Source organism: Fonsecaea pedrosoi (assembly GCF_000835455.1).
Source record: "Fonsecaea pedrosoi CBS 271.37 unplaced genomic scaffold supercont1.9, whole genome shotgun sequence".
NCBI classification, from domain to species: domain Eukaryota; kingdom Fungi; phylum Ascomycota; class Eurotiomycetes; order Chaetothyriales; family Herpotrichiellaceae; genus Fonsecaea; species Fonsecaea pedrosoi.
In genome coordinates, this window is record NW_013550607.1 from 283,347 (window position 1) to 303,584 (window position 20,238).

General features: G+C 53.4%; 7 protein-coding genes across 7 annotated transcripts; 4 read left to right on the forward strand and 3 right to left on the reverse strand.

The window, feature by feature from the left end:
• Window positions 1-474: 474 nt before the first annotated feature.
• Z517_12205 (uncharacterized protein) lies at window positions 475-2,904 on the forward strand (the record flags this gene model as incomplete). Its single annotated transcript, XM_013422619.1, has 1 exon — window positions 475-2,904. The coding sequence occupies one exon, from the start codon at window positions 475-477 to the stop codon at window positions 2,902-2,904; it is 2,430 nt and encodes an 809-aa protein (XP_013278073.1).
• Window positions 2,905-4,102: 1,198 nt separating this feature from the next.
• Window positions 4,103-6,220, reverse strand: Z517_12206 (uncharacterized protein; the record flags this gene model as incomplete). The annotated part of the gene is made up of 1 exon (XM_013422620.1): window positions 4,103-6,220. The coding sequence occupies one exon, from the start codon at window positions 6,218-6,220 to the stop codon at window positions 4,103-4,105; it is 2,118 nt and encodes a 705-aa protein (XP_013278074.1).
• A 452-nt stretch (window positions 6,221-6,672) lies between these two features.
• Window positions 6,673-8,191, forward strand: Z517_12207 (uncharacterized protein; the record flags this gene model as incomplete). Its single annotated transcript, XM_013422621.1, has 2 exons — window positions 6,673-6,703; window positions 6,765-8,191. 2 exons carry the CDS (start codon window positions 6,673-6,675, stop codon window positions 8,189-8,191), a joined length of 1,458 nt encoding a protein of 485 aa, XP_013278075.1.
• A 456-nt stretch (window positions 8,192-8,647) lies between these two features.
• Z517_12208 (uncharacterized protein) lies at window positions 8,648-9,664 on the forward strand (the record flags this gene model as incomplete). The annotated part of the gene is made up of 1 exon (XM_013422622.1): window positions 8,648-9,664. One exon carries the CDS (start codon window positions 8,648-8,650, stop codon window positions 9,662-9,664), a length of 1,017 nt encoding a protein of 338 aa, XP_013278076.1.
• A 938-nt stretch (window positions 9,665-10,602) lies between these two features.
• Window positions 10,603-13,163, forward strand: Z517_12209 (uncharacterized protein; the record flags this gene model as incomplete). Its single annotated transcript, XM_013422623.1, has 2 exons — window positions 10,603-10,720; window positions 10,774-13,163. 2 exons carry the CDS (start codon window positions 10,603-10,605, stop codon window positions 13,161-13,163), a joined length of 2,508 nt encoding a protein of 835 aa, XP_013278077.1.
• Window positions 13,164-13,639: 476 nt separating this feature from the next.
• Window positions 13,640-17,309, reverse strand: Z517_12210 (uncharacterized protein; the record flags this gene model as incomplete). Its single annotated transcript, XM_013422624.1, has 4 exons — window positions 13,640-15,130; window positions 15,153-15,812; window positions 16,103-17,123; window positions 17,173-17,309. The coding sequence occupies 4 exons, from the start codon at window positions 17,307-17,309 to the stop codon at window positions 13,640-13,642; spliced, it is 3,309 nt and encodes a 1,102-aa protein (XP_013278078.1).
• Window positions 17,310-18,022: 713 nt separating this feature from the next.
• Z517_12211 (uncharacterized protein) lies at window positions 18,023-19,708 on the reverse strand (the record flags this gene model as incomplete). Its single annotated transcript, XM_013422625.1, has 1 exon — window positions 18,023-19,708. The coding sequence occupies one exon, from the start codon at window positions 19,706-19,708 to the stop codon at window positions 18,023-18,025; it is 1,686 nt and encodes a 561-aa protein (XP_013278079.1).
• Window positions 19,709-20,238: the final 530 nt, after the last annotated feature.

Below are 20,238 nucleotides of genomic sequence, written 5' to 3' on the forward strand. Positions count from 1 at the left end.
GGTGCACAGCTTCGCATTTTGCGGGGACTTGGTCGATTGCGCTAAGGTGATATTCCGCAATGGAGCACGCTCTGAAGAAGAGGGTCTTGAGCTGCTCTATGTCAACTATGCCAAATTGATAATGATGGGTGAGCTGAGAATAGAATTGTGAGACGGATTCGACGGAGACAGACTGGGCGGCGTAGGCGGCTTGGGAGATGATTTGGCTGGTGTCCCAATTGGGTTTAGTTCAGGAACCTGTGGCGCCACGTGCCTCGACGCCAGCCTCGGCCGGAATCGGATTCCAGCCCCTTCCCCGACGTCATTGTGACCAGATTGTCCCAACAAACCCGCTGCCCACTTTGCGCATCACGAACACGAGAGGCACAAAATAGCACCTGAGGCTCTCGGTCGATCCTAAAGCTTGATCTCTTCCTTCTACAGTATGGAATTTGACATCTGCTGATTCGTTCTTTTGGCGGCGCTCTTGTGACTATGAGCGCTGCAAGGCTGCTCTTCAATTCAAGCTCCCTCCAATATACTGCCCTCGCCGCTCTCGCCTGCGCTGGTGTTCAAAGCTCAGCGCGCAGGACCAAGCCCGTTAGGCTCGACAGCCCCTCGGGAATACATACTACTCAAGATGCCTCTCTCATAGCCTATGCTCGACGTGTGCAGAGTCATTATGCTCATGCCGAAGATCCGAATCACGCTACCAAAAGAGATGACGCGACCATCGTCGACAGAACAAACGATCCCGACAAGTACCTCCCCGCCTTCGAGAGCGACGACGAGAATGCCTGGGCCTCCTTCTCGAGAAACTTCCACAATGTAAGAGAAGGCATTGCGCGGATAGACTGGAGTACCGTCGGCGACAAGATCACGGATTTGGTTGTGCCAAAATGGGCCAAGATCCTTCCTGATGGATTTCAAAAGCTTCAATCCGAGCTGTCCATGCAGCCAGGAACGCTGGCAGATCAGATCTGGCAGGAGGCACACGATCCATACATCAATCCGGAAATCGAGTGGAATGCCACCGTTCGCGTTGGTGACACCCTTGGCAGTGATGAGTTGGAGTTCCGACGCAAGAGGAAGCAAGTCGTTGTCAAAGCGTTGGCAAAATATCTCGGTCTCGATGAGAAGGAGATTCACCCAGATGACGTGCCTACTATTGCGATTTGTGGCAGTGGCGGTGGTCTACGAGCCATGGTCGCTGGTACAAGCAGCTACCTATCTGCTCAAGAGGCGGGTCTTTTTGATTGTGTGACTTACACCGCAGGAGTCAGCGGCAGCTGTTGGTTGCAGACACTATTCTACTCCACCCTGGGTAAGCAAGACCACAGGCAGCTCCTCAAGCACATAAAGTCACGGATTGGGACCCATATTGCATTCCCTCCGGCAGCATTGAAGCTGGTCACGAGTGCCCCGACCAACAAGTTTATCCTCAGCGGTTTCGTCGAGAAGATCAAAGGTGATCCCGGGGCTACCTTTGGCCTTGTGGATGTCTACAGTCTTTTGCTTGCTGCTCGGCTTCTGGTCCCTCACGGCGAACTTGATGTTAATGATCAAGACCTCAAACTGTCAAATCAACGGTTATACATTGAGAACGGTCAACTCCCCATGCCCATATATACCGCCGTCCGTCATGAAATACCTGTGGACGAAGAGGAGGAGGAGCTATCTAAGGATAACCTCGCTCTCAAACAGAAGATAAAGGAGAAGGCCAGGAAGGAGGCATGGTTTCAATGGATAGAAATGCACCCGTGGGAGGTGTGGTGCGAAGAGTTCGGTGCTGGTATACCTACTTGGAGCTTAGGTCGGCCTTTCAAAAATGGTCGGAACCTGCTGCTTGACAGCGGTGTTGCCCTGCCAGAGATCCGACAAAGTCTGCTCCTTGGGATCTGGGGGTCGGCCTTTTGCGCCACATTGGCGCATTACTACAAAGAGATCAAGCCTGCTTTGATCGGTATGGTTGGATTCGACGGTGTCAATCAACTGGTGGAAGAGAAGAATGAAGATCTCATCAAGATCCACCCAATTGACCCAGCTACGATTCCCAATTTTGTGTATGGCATGGAAGGCCAGCTCCCGTCGACGTGTCCAGACTCGGTCTTCAAGAATGACCATCTCCAGCTGATGGACGCTGGAATGAGCAATAACCTGCCAATCTACCCGCTCCTCCGACCTGGCCGGGACGTTGACGTCTTGATTGCATTTGATGCGTCAGCGGATATTCAGAAGGAGAATTGGCTGTCTGTGGTTGATGGGTACGCCAAACAGCGCGGCATCAAAGGGTGGCCTGTGGGTGCAGGATGGCCGAGGGCATCGTCTAAACCTCAAGAGAATGTCAAAGCACTGGAAGAAGCGCAGGCGACCACTCCACAAGAAGCGGCCACAAAGCTCGCTGCGGCGAGGGAGGAAGATCGTGAGAATAAAGCTGCAGATAAGGACAACACTACAGAGAGTCCGACAACCGGCTCAGCTCCGGACACGGCGAGCGTACTTGGGCCCTGCACCGTCTGGGTGGGCAGCAAGGCTGAGCGATCCAGCGATGAAGAACCACCGCCCTCCAAGAGTCTCAACTGGGACGCCAGCGACAACGAAGACTCGGCCTCGTTCCACTTGATGGACCCGAATGCCGGTATTGCCGTGATTTACTTTCCTCTGCTTCCACACCCGGATGTCCCGAACATCGACCCGGACAAGTCCGATTTTATGAGCACCTGGAATTTCATCTACACGCCCGAACAGGTCGACAGCGTGGTGGAGCTCGCCAAGAGGAACTTTGCCGAAGGCGAGGAAAAGGTGAGGGAAACGGTGAGGGCGGTGTATGAGAGGAAAAAGAAGGTGAGGCTGGAGAAAGAGGACAAGAAGACCAGCAAGGAATGGAAGGGCCGGATACGGAGGGTGGGCAACACTTTTGTATGAAGCAAGACAAAGTTCGACAGAGCTGGATGGCCCGGAATCCAGTGATGGTAGTTGATGCCTGGCTGTTGTTGTCAGTACTTGGTTTCTGCTGTGTCTTCGTCTAACAAAAATGTTTTTGGATCAGTCTTTGGAACGACTCCATCGCCACATCCACTCAATACTATGAATTACGCTTCAAGAAGGACTTGGGTCGGAGTCAGGAGAATGTCCGTATGCCAGCCATTATCCAATTAATGGCAACAAAAAAGGAAAGGTACATGTAGGATAGAATACACTACAAGTGTAAGTAGAGATGGCCCCGCCCTTTTTAAAATCCTGCTGATAAAGATTCCATTTTCATACACGTTGATTGATCATTCCATAACTATAGTCTATGGGTATTCCGATCAATCCAACAAACGGAAAGAAATGTAACTTCACAATATAATTCCATGAAAACTCCATTGGGTATATAACACGCCATGCTTGCTAGACCAAACTAATTCAAGTAATCAACGACGACTTCGTTCTTGTCTCTTGTGTTCCTCTGGTGTCCGTCCTGGTGAGGGGGAATTGCCTGTTCCATATCAAACCAGTAACGAGCGTGCCCATGGAGCGCGGCTATGGATGAACAGTGACGCATGTCATGAGATGGGTATGGTATGGTAGCGAAAGTGGTAATAGCATCTCTGGCGCGTCGAGTTGGGTTTCGGGCGCGAAACATCGGATGCTGGATTTTCATGACCCTCGTGGGGAGGTGCTCGTGTCGCCTCGTTCTGTAATGCAATACAACGCATCACTCGTGATGGTTCTAGATTGTAACAGTCAGGCAGTTGCTCTTCGGAAAGCTGATGAAATTTCCGTCCCTCTCGTCGGTTGAGGTTATGTGCCAGAAAGTCAGGCTGCCATTCTGCTCCGCCATCACAGAGTAAGAGTCCGTACTCAAACTGTATGACGCGTGCTTTGGTCTGACCGTTGATCCTTTTACGGTCCATCAATGGAGGCTGTTCGCACAGGGTGGCTGACTGGTGTGTGCAAAGGACTGCCCTACGCGCGGTATAGGCAATGCTCATGTTTGCCTCCCATGCCGTCCTTAAAGCAGAGATCCTCCACTTCCGCACAGAATAGGTCGGTAAGATGAGGGTAACCTTAGATCAAGAGGATGGGGCGATGAGGCTCTCATATGGGACTGTAACGCTCACTTGTACCCCCACTGCGTTCACACTGGTGGATCGCCCTCCCCTTTCTTGTTGCCTTTGATCGATTCCACAAACTCTTTGGCCCACTGTTTCGCCTTTTCGAGCTCTTCGTGGAGGAACTTCCACCAACTCCCTTTCTTTTCTTCCTGATCTTCGTCGGGTGTGTCTGCGTCTGGCTTTTCAGGATCGGGAGGTGCTTCGACTGGAGAATCTGGATCGTCGTCGGGAGTTGCTTCCTCCTGATGCTCTTCCTCATCGTCGGGATCCACGATTGTGTCTGGGGTGTCTCCCTCTTGATCCTTGTTCTCATCGACGGGATCTGCCACCACTTCCGAGCCCGGCCTGTCATCCTCAGAATGCAAGCCTTCGGTCTTCAAGGGAAGTCTCAACGTCCCATTGTTTGGTTGTGGGACGATGCCCAACGAATCACACATGATATTGTAGACCTCGATGTTCTGGAAAACAGGTACTCGACTGTTGGGTGCGTGCGGAAATGCAGGCCCCCTGGCCACAAAGATAGCTCGCATGAGCGGATGCTCGTGATCGTAGCCATGCAGTCCTTTCGGCGTATATTCTCTGCCCGTGCTCAGCGCATCGGCAATGTCGAAATCGGATTTCTCCACGACAGCCCAGCCGGTCTTGGGAACGATCCACAATGGTGCGATGCGATCGTTCTGGCTAAAGTGATAACGCTCTGGCATGGTTTCAAGAGTGTAGACTTCGAAATTGCCTGATTTAGCGGCTTCTTGAGAGAGCTGTTCGTAGAGCACGGGGACGTCGCGGTCTGGATTCTTCAGGCGCAAGCCACGAAGAGGCCACCCGTCAATGTGGTCGACTAAGGACATGTCCATGAGGTCATCCAGTTGGATTAGGCGGTTTGTGGACGTGGTGGCCATACCGTGGTCGGAGACGATGACAATGTTGACAATCTCGGTCAGGTTGCGTGTCAGGAGACCTTCGACGAGCAAAGTCAGCATGCTGTCGACATCCGCAATGGTGGCTCTGATCTCTGTGCTGTTTGGCCCGTAGAGATGTCCATCGGCATCAACATCGGGAACATACGCGGCGATAAATTGTGGTCGTAAGTGCGTTTGGTCAGTGGGGGCTTCGTCATCATCACCAGGCAGATCGAGCCACTGCAAAACCCTATCGACTTTACGAGACAAGGATTCACTCCCGTTGTACTTGTCCAAGTATGTCGGCTCCACGTCAGGTATATGCGCTTCAGAACCAGGCCACATGTGAATCGCAGAGCGGACACCCTGATGCTCGGCTGTAACCCACAGTGGCTCGGCCGTCCACCACTTGGGCTGCATCGAGACTTTGACGTTGGTGTACCAAAACTCTTCTTCAAACGCGGGATCCCAAAACTGGTTGCTGACTATGCCGTGACTTTCTGGGTACAAGCCAGTCACCAGGGTGAAATGGTTGGGAAAGGTAACGGAGGGAAACGATGGGAGCATGTATTTAGGCGACACACCGCTCGCGATAAAGGCATTGAGTGCTGGAGTAATGTTGCGGTTCAGAAAGTCAGCGCGGAAGCCATCGAGAGAGATGAGTATTGTGGTCGGTCGGAAAACGTGAGTCCCGTTATGGTACCTGGTCAATCGGTGAACTGTGGGCGTCAGAGCGTGTTTCTTCGTAGAAGCCTTATAGGCGCCAAAGAGCAAGGCGACGAATAGTGCGACAATGGCCAGGTATATCATCGTCAGGCGTCCCCGGTGGGATTTTTGAGGAGCATGTCTGTCCCATTTTGTGCCCTCAAACTCGGTGTCGGTAGAGGACTGGGAACTGGTGTCTTTGAAGCCGCTTTCCATCTCAAACATTTTGTCTGTAGCTCTCGCTCCGCTTTTCCTCGCCTTCCTGCGTCTGTGCCTCCGAACTTTGGCTGCATTGCTTCCCTCATCATACGTTCCATCCCGGAACCCAAACGTCGCGCGTGCTGACTCGAGCTTCGACGGTTTGTGCAACAGTTCCTCATGCTCTTCAGTCTCTTTGAGGATATCTCTGTCGCCCTCCCTGACACGGCCTGCGCTTTCGAAGTCTAGCTCAGTATCGGATCCTGAATCGGAGGGGACAATCGCGGCATCTTCATCGTAGTGTTTCTCGGACAGGAGCCCGTCGCGTTCCCGTGCCATTTCGATATGCTCTCGAGTTCACGGTTTTGACAGAGCGAACTCGGTTTGGATTGTGCTAGAGCGCCATCGCTGGGCAAATAGGTGCCGCAGGGAAAGAGTTGGCATGTGGTACAGCCTTTCAAACATAATCGGTACCCCCCTGAATGCGCAGCTGAGGATTCGTCGGGATTCGGATCAACATTTATTCCGACCAGCCTCGCCAACTCTATAAAGTGGACTCAGCCTTGCCTAATCCCCTTTTTCTCGCTTTCAAACTGATTGGGTTTTTCAGCAATCCACACTTGTTATGCGCCAATATGAGTGTCGAAATTAATGTGGCGGTGCGGTGATAGCCGGCCAAGCCGCACTTTATGTATCAGGCAGCAGTCAATTGGTTTGGTCGAAAGTCAGGAATTGAACGTTAACGAGATCATACGGCTATCATCTAACTTGGATACAAGGGGTCCTTCGAGATGGAGGGTTTTGAGAAGTTGCGCGCGGTCGGTATGCTGATTATATTCCCTCTGAAATATCATAGCTGTCGAGACTGACACGATTTTTGCAGGCAGGCTGGAACGTTACTCGACAGCTCGCCATGACCTGAAGTTCTATCTGGGGCCAGCAGTCACAGTCTCATACAAGCTCCCAAACAGCCGCTCCGATCAGTTGAAGGTTTGTGTCTACAAGGCTTTAGGAGATGTTATCACTCGACATCCGATTCTCTCAGCCATCCCGGTGGACGAGAATACCCAGGATCCATACTTCATTCGGCTACCCGAAATCAATCTCGACAAATGTGTGTTCTTCCAAACACGACACCTAGATTACGACCCGGATGCTGGTGATGAGCGAGATGGTGAACTAGACGAGCTTCTGGGTACCCAGCATAGCGTCCCCTACGAGGCGCCAAACCCTTTTTGGAGACTATTCGTCCTGACAAGCTCTGCTCGGCCCTCTGAGTTCACTGCATCTTTCTTCTACCACCATGCCCTCGGCGATGGCATTTCAGGAATAGCATTTCACAGGACCTTTCATAGTGCCTTGTGCCAGGTCCTCTCGAACCTCGAAATTGACCCTCCCTCAACGTCGGTCATCACATCGCCCTCAACGCCGTTACTGCCTAGTCTTGAATCCGCCCACCCACTACCTATCTCAACCTGGCACATCCTGACCGTACTCTTCAAGCACAAGATCTGGTCCCCCAGCCGCGACCCAGGTCTCTGGACAGGTTCGAAGTGCATCACACCATTGGGACGTACAGGTGCTCGTCATCTCGCCCTCTCGGCCTCGAGCACAACGGCGCTCAAGAACATTTGTCGTAAGAACGGCACCACCATTTCCGGAGCACTCCAGACTTTGGTCGCTGGGGCGCTATTTGCCCATCTGCCCGAAAAGTTCACCAAGGTGGCATGTAGTGGCGCGCTTTCTGTCCGCGGATTTCTCCCTGCGGACGCTGGGATCACGGAGGACAGCATGGGGGTTTGGGTCCAAGGCATGTCCGACACATACACTCGAGACCACTTCTCCACTACTCAACACGGAGACTCGGACAAGGGAGCACATGATCTGTTACCATGGCCCGAAGCCCGGCGATCCCGCCAGAACATTGAACGCGTCTTGAGCTTGAAGGGCCACAATACAGACGTCGGCATGCTCCGGTTCGTGCAGGACTACCAAGAGGAACTATTTCTCTCCAAGGTCGGTAAGGACCGGGACTCGAGCTTCGAGGTGTCTAACCTGGGCCTGTTCAAGAAGCAGCCGCCTTCAGGGGACGTCGAAGGAGTGGAAATGGGGAGGATGGTCTTCACGCAGAGCGCCGGTGTGACGGCGAGTGCGATCCAAGTGTCCGTCGTCACGGGGGCTGATGGATGTTTGGTGCTAGGAGTTACATGGCAAAAGGGGATCGTGGACGACGACCTTGTCGAGAAGATGTTGAAGAGCGTCAAAGAAGAGGTCGAGCGCTTAGCAAGCAATGACGGCGCCTCTTCATGAGTCCCCCTCGCAAGCACTTGTGTAATGATTTTGGTCCAGTGGGATAAGACCCACTTTGTACAGACAGACAGTAATAGATGTGTACATAATAAATATAGACTAATAGTATTAGAGGTACTGGTACCATCAACACCGCCAAAGATCTCTTCTACGGTTCGCACATACTGTAAGTGATCGTCATGACCACTATGGTGCTTTTCATGTTTTGGGCAAGGGAGACAGGGGGCTATTGTCCCAAATTGGCAGTATCTCTCGAGAGTCGAGATTGCTGTGGAAAATGGAGGGACGTGTGATTGGAAGGTGATAAAGGGGCTCTCACACTCCATACTGCTTCAAAAGGTGCCATTATTCATTTAAACAGCGGTTCAACTCCAACTCCGTTGATGGTAAATAGCTTTTGAGCATTTAGCCTCCCGTGAATGTTCAATAGAACAGGACAGGACGCTGGGGCTCACAATGTTCCACAGACGACGGCCTGCGCCCCAAAGTCTCCAGCACATCCGTCTCGCACGGCGTGTGGCGGAACGGCAACTCGTGGCAACCCTTGGTCCTGTTCACAGCAACCTCGAGGAGTTCTATGCTTCTGTGCCTCTTCCTGATGGTCATAGGGGAGAGTTGAAAGTTGTGCGACCTAAATCGTTAGCAACGCAGTCACAAGCATCCACCCCGGGAGTGGCCATTGAGACCGTGCCTTCTTCTCCAGCGGACTGCGGCAACGCTGGTCATCCGTTGATTGTCCTCTTTCATGGCGGAGGATTCTCCAACGGCAGCGTCGATTACATGACTCGTCCGGCGCGAGATTTTGCGCTCGAATTCAACGCCGTGGTTATTTCTGCGACGTACCGACTTGCGCCCGAGCATCCGTTTCCGACTCCGATGCAAGATGCTTGGGATACGCTGGTGTGGTTGTCCCAGCACGCGGGCGAGTTTGGTGCCAACCCTACCCGGGGTTTTGTAGTCGGCGGAGTTTCAGCCGGAGGGACCATGGCCGCTGTTTGCAACCAGTTGGCACGGGATCGAGGACTCGCGCCACCGCTCACCGGGGCATTCGTGTCCATTCCTCTTTTGCTCGTCAAGGAGATCGTTCCGGACAAATACAAAAGGGAATGGACCTCGATGGAAGACAACATGAACAACCCATCCCTGAACCGAGACACGATCCGGCATATCATCCGCACACTCGACCCAGACACCCGATCCCCTCTTTTTTCACCTTTCAACAGCAAGACTCCTCACGCGGGACTGCCTCCGACATACGTACATGTAGGCGGACTGGATGTCCTGAGGGACGACGGCTTGATATACGAAAGGGCGTTGAGGGAAGCTGGGGTGCCGACACGGTGCGATGCATTTCCTGATTTGGGTCATGCTGCTTGGACTATCCATGCGACAGAGTACTCTCGACCACGACTAGGGCCGAAGATGATGGAAGCGATGAGGTGGCTGTTGGGTCAGGAAGGACTGAAGGACTGAGGTCACCAGTTGCGGCCACTAGACGGTGAAGTAGGCGCTTCACCAACTGTTATGCTCTTGCTTCTGGCCTGTGCTTGATATGGTAACTACTTACCCATATGTGCATTAGTTGACAAGGCTTCCTCTTACTTCTTTCCCTCACATTCTGGCATTTATACTCCACTGTACGTCCGCTACGGCAGACCAATCAATACCATGCGAATCTAAACTGTTTCAACTGACCAAGTATGCTCCTACAACAGCCTCCGAAGTTCTTTGTTTGGGAAAAATTACCCTCGCAGCCTCATCCCTCTCACATCTCTAGATGAAAGTGCAGTTTGACAGAGAGGGGCTGGCTGTGCGTTGGACCACTTTCCTCGCCTGTGCTCTTGTGTAACGATAACGAGCTCTGGCATCTCTGGAATCTGTTTGTGAACACTTTTCTGACAAGAGCGCATCATTTTCGATCATTGATGTTTCTCTAAAGCAGAGTACTATACTGGATGAATACCAAAAAGCAGGTCATCGCTATCGTCAGAGCCTATCGATGCTTAGAGGCTCTGACTCGTCGATTAGGGTTGCCCCTGCCAGGGTTAAATAAAATTCTATATCCCCTGGAGCGTGTTCGAGTAAGCAATGTATTCTCAAAACAAAATATCTACTGCATGGGTATGATTATGAACGCATGCTATCTGTTTCAACTCTGCAACAGAGCGCTCCAGCCTCGTGTGCCCAATCAGGCCTAGTGCCATCGAGGGGGTCGATATTACGTAACCAGGAAAAAGTGGAGAAACATCCCATCACATTTCCCCACACAACTGCGAAAATGAAATAAATTTCTGGAAATCGACATTTGTGCTGCCCGACCAAGGTGTGAAACAACCCCGGTTCTGGAATAGGAACGTGGCATGTCATTGCCTTATAGATTCAAGGCAGGAGGCACAGGAAACAGTGCCACAATGGCACACGCCACCACCACCACTTCTGTCCATCACCACCGGAGCACGACAAAGGTCGACCATAAACCCTTCAAGTCGCGGTTCGCCTCCAAGAGCGCCTTGAAGGACCAGGCAAAAGGTGAGGGAAGCCGACTCTTTCTGACACGATATTCTTGTTGATTTCTATTGCAGGCAAGGTCGAAAGTCAACGGTCCGAGAGAGGCCAGAGAAAGACCCCTCACCAGCAAGTCATGTCGAAATTGGCCAGACGCAACCAAGCCAAGCAACTGCGCATGCACCACAGGGACAAGAAGGAGGGGGAAGAACTCATATTCCAAGGTGTCGATGGGGCAGCAAAACATATTGCAGTGGTGCCGCTGTCGAATGACGTCGACCCATACTCGGCAATTAAAACACTGAATGAAAGTGTTGATGTTTCGGACTCAAGTGTCTCCTCTGGAACCGTGCCCGTCCGAGTGGACCGGTTCCGGCGAAATCTTCTCTATCTACCTGCTAAATTCGACCTTTTCAACGCTCTGGAGATTTGCAAGCTTGCAGACTGGGTGATTTTCGTCCTCGACGCGGAGCAGAAATACGGCGAAGAGGAGGATCTGTTTCTGAGATCGCTCGAAGGTCAGGGCATCACGAATGTGACAGCCGTCGTGCACAATCTGGATCAGAAAGTCCCAGCGCCCAAGAGGATGCGACATCTGACGGAGTTGAACATCGCTTTGGGCCGGTACTTTCCCGCCCTGGACAAATTGTCCAGCCTGGACAGCAAATCAGACTGCTCGAACCTGGTGCGGCGGATCTGCACAGCGTCGACACGAGGAATTCGCTGGCGGGACGACAGGAGTTGGATGTTGGTTGAGCAGGCCAATTGGGGTCCCCAAGTAGACGAAACAGCCGCGACCACCAACGTGACGCTGTTGGGGACGATCCGCGGGAAAGCCCTGAATCCGGATCGCCTGGTCCATGTCCCCGGCTGGGGAGATTTCCAGATTTCCTCGATCCGACAGGTGCCTCGCTCGGGACAAAAGAGGAAAGCGGAGGAGATGGACGCAGATGAGCCCATCAAGGAGTGGAAACCCACCGCGGACCAAGACGACCTGGCAGAGCTGGCACCCGAAGAAGCCGAGATGCAGGATGCGGCGAGCACCGTGGCAGCCACGGAGCATAAAGGGGTCCTCCTTGACGACCATCACTACTTTTCCGACGACAACTCTCACATCCCTCCCCGACCCAAGAAGCTCCCCCCAGGGACCTCCAACTACCAAGCAGCCTGGTTTCTGGACGACGTGTCAGACTCGGAATCGGATATGATGAGCGAGGACGGAGACCGCGACGGCGACGTAGCGATGGACGCCGAGCAAGACTCTCTAAACATCGAAGACGGCGGCAGTGTGACTGGAGGCAAAGCACCCTCGGAATATCCGCAATCAGAAATGAACCTCGACAACGATGACGATGAGGAAGGCAACGACGCCCCGCTCGAAGCGGAGGAAGAAGCACGCCAACTCGCCGAGTTCCGCGCCAGCCGCAGGAAGAAGGAAGCCGAAGAGGACCTGGAGTTCCCGGACGAGATCGAGCTGCACCCGGACGTGCTGGCGCGCGAGCGACTGGCGAAATACCGCGGACTGAAGAGCCTGCGGACCAGCGAGTGGAACCACGCCGAGGACGCACCCTACGAACCCGCCGAGTACAAGCGGCTGCTCCAGGTGCCCGAGTACAGGAAGGCCTACAGCAGCGTGATGAAGGAGTCTCTCGCGGGCGCCGTGCTCGCCGGCACCAGAGTCGAGATCGAGCTGCGCGACGTGCCGGTGTCGCTGCGGTCGAGCGCCCCGCACCCGTCGTCCATGTTCTCGCTCCTTCGGCACGAGCACAAACACGCCGTGATCAACCTGAACGTGACGCTGCGGTCGGACCTCGAAGAGCCCATCAAATCCAAGGACGAGCTGGTCGTCCAGATCGGCCACCGCCGACTGCTCATCAACCCGGTCTTCTCGGCCGCGGGCCAGACGCCCAACGACGTGCACAAGTTCGACCGGTTCCTGCACCCGGGCCGCACGGCGATTGCGACCTTTACGGGACCGCTGACATGGGGGTCGGTGCCCGTGCTGGTATTCCAACGACGAGCACCTTGCCAGCCATTGGACAGCGGAGACACGACAGCAGCACCCGCGCTAATCGACTCGAACGCGACAACCTCTACCTCAACCTCAGCCCCTACCTCTACGCCGTCATCACCACCTTCCTCGCTCCGCCTAATCGGCACAGCGACGACGCTCCCGCCATCATCCTCGCGCGTCGTGGCCAAACGACTCATCCTGACCGGCCACCCGTACAAGATCCACAAGAAGGTCGTGACGGTGCGGTACATGTTCTTCGACCGGGGCGACGTGCAGTGGTTCGCGGCGCTGCCGCTCTTCACGCGCCGAGGACGCCAGGGTTTCATCAAGGAGCCGCTCGGCACGCACGGCTACTTCAAGGCCACCTTTGACGGGCGCGTCGGCCCGCTCGACGCCGTCGCCGTCGCTCTGTACAAGCGCGTGTGGCCGCGGGGGGCGAGGGTATGGGAGTGAAGATGGACAAGGTAAGGCAAGGCAAGGAGAGGAGAGGAGGCAGAGGAATGGAGGGAGGGAGAGGGGGAGGGTAACGGGTAAAGGGCCCCGGGTAAAGAGTACCGGATGGAAATGATGTGTCTGGTTCGGGCAGGGCTGAGGTTGCAGATGCTGGGCTCGGTTGAGCTGAGGTGGACTGGCCTGGAAAGGTCAAAGGTGGACGGGACGGGGATGAATGTGCAGAGGCACGCGGAAAATGATGACGATGAGCGAGCATGAATGACAAAAACAACGAGATGGTTATGATCATGACAAATCCTTACGCATGAATAGAAGATAGAAAGAAGCATTGTTGGGAGACAGAACCCTCTACACTCAAATGGATCATATACCGTTCGTTGCCAGATTAAACTCCCCCAGACTCTCCCAGCGTCGACGATCCGAAATGACAATATCGGAAAACAAACACCCACGACAGCATCGAGCTCGACTTGATTTCATCGCTGCGGCGGCGTATAAGACTCCAACAATTCCATAACATACCACTGGTTCTTATCTTTTGCGTACTCCATTGCACTCTGGCACACCTTGGAGATGGGTCTAGGTCCATCGTAGTTGTCCAGCAGCAATTTCACCATGTCGATGCGTCCCGTTTCTGCTGCTCCGTCGATTGCTCGTCTGCCCTCTGCGGGGCTTGGATCGGCATCAATCTCAGCGCCATGTTTCAGAAGAATTTGTGCAATGCCCAAGGATCCTTGGATCGCAGCAGCTTGCAAAGCTGTGACTCCAGCCCTAGGCACAGCTGGAGCGTTGACTGCTGCCCCCTCTGATAGCAAATACTGAACGAACTCAACATCCTGCAGCTGAGTAGCAAGTTGAAGCACCGTCCTCCCGAACCGATCACCTGATGGCGCAGCGTTGATATCAGCACCTAGTTCAATGAGTGTGCGAGCACACCGCAGTGCTACGGTGCGTCCGGCATCAATGTGGTAGGCATAACTGAGTGCGGCCTGCAAAGGAGTGTTTTGCTCGGGGGGTCGGCGATTGACGTCGATGTGACAGCCGAGCAGCAGCTCCATTATCTGGGCTCTCTGCTCGGCCTCCTTTATCCCCTCGCATATGCTCCGCGGATCAAGAGTGAAGAATAGAGGATATCCAACATTGACATCGACCCCAGATGATACCAAAAGCCGTGCCATCTGGGTATCCCCCCGGCTACATGCTTCCTCAAGAGCGAGTCGAGGATATTTCCTCCACGACCAGTTCTTTGTGGTCGCACATTGGGCCTCCAAGTATGGATCTGCTCCATGCTGAAGCAATACTTTTGTCATTTCAAGGTCCAAATTTGCGATTGAAGCAATTATCGGCGATGACGGGTGACGATTGCAGGCGCCAACATTGACCTGAGCTCCATGGTCGAGAAGAAATTCGACAGTGTCTCTGCGTTTGGCTTCTACCGCGAGTTGTAAGGCGGTTAAGCCGTTAGTGTCTTGAGAATATTCCTTATCTGAGTCAGACTTGTTTACGTCGGCGCCAGCATTGCACAGAATGGTTACAGCGCTCAAGTTGCCCATAGCAGCTGCCCAGTGGATGGGAGGTAAACAGCCGCAAATCTGTCGATCAAGTAACTCCGTTTCGTTCTGCCAGGGGTCGGGTATGCAGGATGCGTCATTAGCATCTGCGCCCCATTCAAGCAAAAGGGACATGAGAATCAAGTCTTGATTCCAAATGGCTGCTATCAACGGCGAGGATCCATCCCTAGACTTGCCGTTTGGAGATACGCCGGCTTTCAGCAACTCCAGTGTCCGGTCATAGTTGTGTTGACTGACGAATCCTTGAAGAATAGCTATTGAATGATATGAGCAGCAGTCGAGATTGGCACCAGCCCTTTCGTAACAGGTCGAATATGGCCCCGAAGCCTCTTTCTGCGGCCTGTTGAAGCGCTGTGCCTCCCTCTCTTCCGGATGAGCATCGATCCAGATCAGCTCCTGCAGAGATCAATCGCCGAACTATGATTTCATTCCCTGAAGACACTGCTCCCTCAAGGGGAGACATGCTGCAATCTTGCGTGTCGGCCAGGTTGACCATGCCTCCCCGCCCGATCAACATGTCGACGGTCGCCTCTCTCCCATAGTATGCAGAAATCGACAAAGGAGGCGTGCCATATTCTGGGTTCGCTGTTGCCCCATTGTCCAGGAGGTATTCCAGGATGGCTGGATCCTCAAGGCTGGCTGCAGCCTGTATTGGGAAGAGGAAATGAAATGGAGGATGCTCGTCGAATCTATTCCCTGGCCCAGCTGCTATTTCTTGAATGACTTTTTTCCTTGTCCTTTCATCGAGAATGCCCAAGGTCGACCAGTTTGGATCCGCATCATGCGCAAGCAGTAGTTTGACCATGTCCAAAGTCCCATACTGAGCAGCAACCAGGAGGGGAGACATGTAAACCCTCTCTCCCAAGGTTTTCATGAGACGCTCATGTTTTCGCATTATTGGCCCATTTTGGTCTGCACCATAGTTGAGGAGGAGTTTGACCATGTCGGCATTGTCAGAACATACCGCTGCGCAAAGAGGCGTCACCGACGCCCTGGAAATCTCTTCACCATGATAGTATGAGAGGTCACATTCATTGACCGTCGCCCCAATCCGAAGAAGCATCTCGACCGTTTCACCCTAGCACCGTAACGGATGGCACTCACAATCACTGGACCAGCTGGTGCTGTTATATGTGACTTAAGGAGGAGAGGGATGAGTTCGACAGTTCTTCGTGAAGCGGCAGCAGCTGTAATGGCACAACTTCGTCGTGCCCGCTCACTCTCGCAAGGACAGTAGTACCCAGGAAATTGTAAATGGTCTGCAGCGGTGCGGTCACCCGAAGTTGCGCGTGATGGACAGGAGGGATAATGTTCCAGTCGACCGTGTGTTCTTTCTGAGGTTACAACTACGCCAGCATCAACAAGTACCTCAATAGCGCGAACGCTTCTCGACAAAACTGCCTCCACAATCAACGTTCTCGAGTCGAAGCCAGTGGACCACTGATTCACATTTGCCCCATTCTTCACCGCACTTTTCACTAGGTTCGACTTGTCCAACCTCACGGCTGCAAACAGGAGTTCGGATATGATGGCGCGAGTGCTGGGGTCCTCTCCCAACCGGAGCATTTCAAAAGCACTAGAATCAGCCATCTCGTCGAGAGCTATGACAAAGGCTTTAACTTCGTCCCGCGCCAGAATATTGTTGGCGAGCAAAAGTGCGGCGAATGATGTGAAGATTTGCATCCTCATTGTCGATTGGGGGTCTATTAGTTGATTGACGACGTTTTCGGTCTCCCCAGGCCATCTTTCGGGCATGTATGTTGCGAGGTGAGCCATGATATATGCCAAAATCTCTCGGCTAGACCACCATGGTGATAGATTCAGGAGGTTGGTAATCCCTGCACTGACGATGTTACTGTCTCTGGAAGCCTTCTGTATCTGAAGACGATGATGTGCAAAGTCGGGATAAGGAAACGAAGGTTGATCCGTTCCGGTCTCCTTAGTGAATCCGAGAATATCTTCTCGCCAGATTTCATTGTACCCCAATCCCAGTAAATCATCGCTGATATCAAGGACAGCGGATGGCATAGGTGACGGAGAACGACTTTCTTTCCTTGCCCAACTTGTCATGGCCAATTCGAGCCGAGTACATATCTCGTGCCATGGCAGCGAGATGAGGAGACATCGGGGTATCTGCGTCCTTGGGCGGATGAATATCCCTTCTGGAGTTCGAGGCCTCACGATCGTTTGCATCAACGTGGGAGGGTCATTTCTCGAAAGCTGCCTCTTCAGTCTTTTGTTTGGAATTAGCTCCCCATCCAAGAAGACATCAACATCGTCAACCAGGAGATTCTTGCGTTTAAGGCCCAGGATGAGGTCTTTCCAGAAGGCACTTGTCCGTTTCTTCTGAACGTGCCAATCTTTGAAGCGCCTCATGTATTGAGGCTTGCTATTAAGAAGGTGAGCTGAAATCTGAGCCGTGTCACGAAAGTCAATACCTTGCCTTGAAGCCATGCTCGGTGGACATCACCTCTATCAATTCGGTCATGGGCATGTCTTCGTCCTTATACAGGCGACAGATGGTCGGCTTGTGTTTCTGCCAATCGGCATCGGAGATTTTGTGAGACACTGCCATGGTGCCGACAGGTGAGTGGGAAGCGTGAGAGGTAAAAGGATTGTGGCCGAGAAGGAAAGACGACCATGCAGATGATGGTGCACCATGGTGGCTTTATAGCATCCAGGAAGTGAGACGGCTAAATCGATCAGGCTGCGGGTTTCGTAGTATGTGCCTTGTTGGCAAGGCACCTCGTATTCTGTGTCGTCCGGGCGCGGTCAAATCACGGTTCTGATTCACTATTGCCAGAAGTTGACCTGAAGCGCAGAGGGAGGAAGCTTGGTTCTACCCAGAAAATGCGCCCCCCCGCCAGCCCTTGGGAGCAGCTGACTGACCAACTGACCGGGGGAGTGATTGGCCAGGGACGGAGTTTCGCCAGCCCAAGATTCGTTGACCTTACCTGAAGAAGTGTACTTCAAGTAGTGCCCACCTCTTGCCGCTCGCACGCCCACCAGTGGGTTGTATTGCTGTTTGTCCTTTCATGTCTTGGTGGTGAAGTGAAGTGCAGGGCAACGCGGAGGTTGTAAGGTGCGTCCACGGAAATGTTTGGCTTGCGAAGATAATCTTGCTTGTCTCCCCTCTCACATCAGAGAAGCAAGAGAACTTGCAGGTCGACGGAATCGAGGGCGAGGAAAAAAGTCAACTCGTGTGGATGTGACGTACAAGGCTGAGCTTCAGCCTCACCGCATTCTCATCCGTTGCTGTCTACCGAGTACTTCGGCCGCAACGCAGCATCATCGCTTCACTGCCCGTCTCTGCAACATCTCGATATCCTTCCTGACCCCTTCCATCTCCTCTTCAATCTCTTTGTACCTCTTTCCCAACCTTCCCATGATGCTCGCTCCGGTATCAATTGCCTCGTACTCGGCCAGTACGCTTTCCAACGAACCGATCCTGTTATCCAGCCCATCCTCCTCCTTTTGCACCTCGGCCATCTTCTTTCTGATCACTTCCTTTCGCCTCTCCGCTTCCGGAGAGAACTCAAAATCTTTCCTTGCTTCCAGGACAAGGACCTGCGCCTTCAACGCCATCGCCTGTGCTACGGTGTCCAGGAAAGCAATCTTCGACATTGTGTAACGAGACAGGACGCCGTGCTTGGAGGTTTCGAGGTACTGGACCTGCAATTGCAGAAGCTGGCGCTGAAGAGTGACCAGCTGCTGAAGAGTGGCGGTCAGCGTTGTCAGTGATGATGGGAGGACATTTTCGCGGAGGTCGGAGAGGTGGGATAGTTGGGTCTGGACACTTTCCCGCAGGTCCTGGGATACACGCAGGCGGCCCTGGGTGCGCCTAGCTCTGCTCTTGTCTTCGTCTTCTTCTTCATACCCATTCTCCAGTGCAATATCCGACAACACGCAAAGCGACGACTCGAGCTCGACGAGGCGCGAAGAGACCGCGTCAGCGATAGGGCCCATGTTCATCTTGAAGCGCAGGATATCCTCGTAGAGAAGACCTTTTTCTAATTTATCATCCTTCCTGATGTCTTGTTTCTCTCTCAGCCCTCTCTGGCGCGAGTGAACCTCATCTGACGACGACGAGGAGAAGGGGGATCCCGACCCGTCAAGCATGAGGTGTAGATACGCGGCAATAACACGAACAAGTTCTCCCAGGTCTGGCGGTATAGATTTCCCAGGGGACCGCTCCGTGTCCACATTGTCTGTTTTACCGCTTGTCAAGGATGAATTCGCCGCCGCCGTCTGGCCCTGGAGATTGGAGATCTGGTTCGTGACATCTAACATCTCGGCATTCGCTACTGCAGCTCCTGCGTAGGGCGGAGTCGTGGTCGTGGCGGCGGAAACCGATATGTGACTCTCGCTCCTCTGATGACTGCGCAGCGGCTCTGACCCGGGGGATCGAAGATGAGATTCACTCGCTTCGCCGTGGCTTTGACCAGCTGAGGAATCAAGACAGGCGACATCATCGAGCACGTCGCGGAGGATACGTCTCTTGACCCTGGCGACCCTGAGGGAGTGGAGTTGTCGATCAAGGCTCAAAGGTTTTTGTTGGTGTTTCCCATGCCTGCCTGCGCGACCCTCGTCATCTTCGATGTCGTCGTCTTCTTCCTCACCTTCTTCACCATCGTCATCCTCAGCCTGGCCGTCAAGTTCTTGTTCCTGATCCAGCCCTTCTTCTTGCCCATCTCCCTCTCCCTCTCGAGAACCACAATACCGAACCGAACCTTCTTCACCCACGCCACCATCGCCCACACTCCTCTGTCCACCCCTCCTCGTCACCCTCATCCTCTTCTCCGCATTGATCCTCCTCCTCCTCCTTCTTCCAACTCTCCACGCCCGCTCCCTCTCCTCCTCTTCCTTCCTACTCGACGCGTCTCCCCCCACCAACAACTCCTTGGTGACGTACTCCCACAACCTCGCAAAGGCAGGGTTCGCCTCCAAGTCAGACGCCGCGATCAACGGGATCATCCCTGTTGTCTGCCTTGGAAAAGCCTTTCTTTACCTGCTTGCCTTTCTGCCTGTCTGTATGCCTATCCTCGATCTCTCTTGGCCCCTTCAGACCGGCCTCTCTGCGTCTGGCACACCTGACCACCTCTAGCACCACGCGCGTCTCTCCCGGTCCTGATTGGGGTTTGTCGACCCAGCCGGCTAGCCAGCTAGCCAACCAGCCAGCCAGACCACAAAACTGAAGTCTTACACGCCACCCCAGCCAAAAGACACCACCGCAAAAGACGAGGCAAAGACCCCCAAATAGTTCAAGAGTCCGACGCAGTTGGGCTCGCACACGCAGCGACAGCAGCACAACACCAGCACATATACAAATGTGACGGACGTGGGTTTTGGCTCTGCAAAGAAATGAATGGTCAATTCAAAAGTGGAGCGGGAATTTAAAAGAGCCAGAAGCGATTGGCTAAAAAAAAAAGAGAAAGTACTGGCGTCGCAGACAAAATTTCCTTGGATACCTGGTGCTCGAATATGCAAGTACCTCGTAGAAAGGG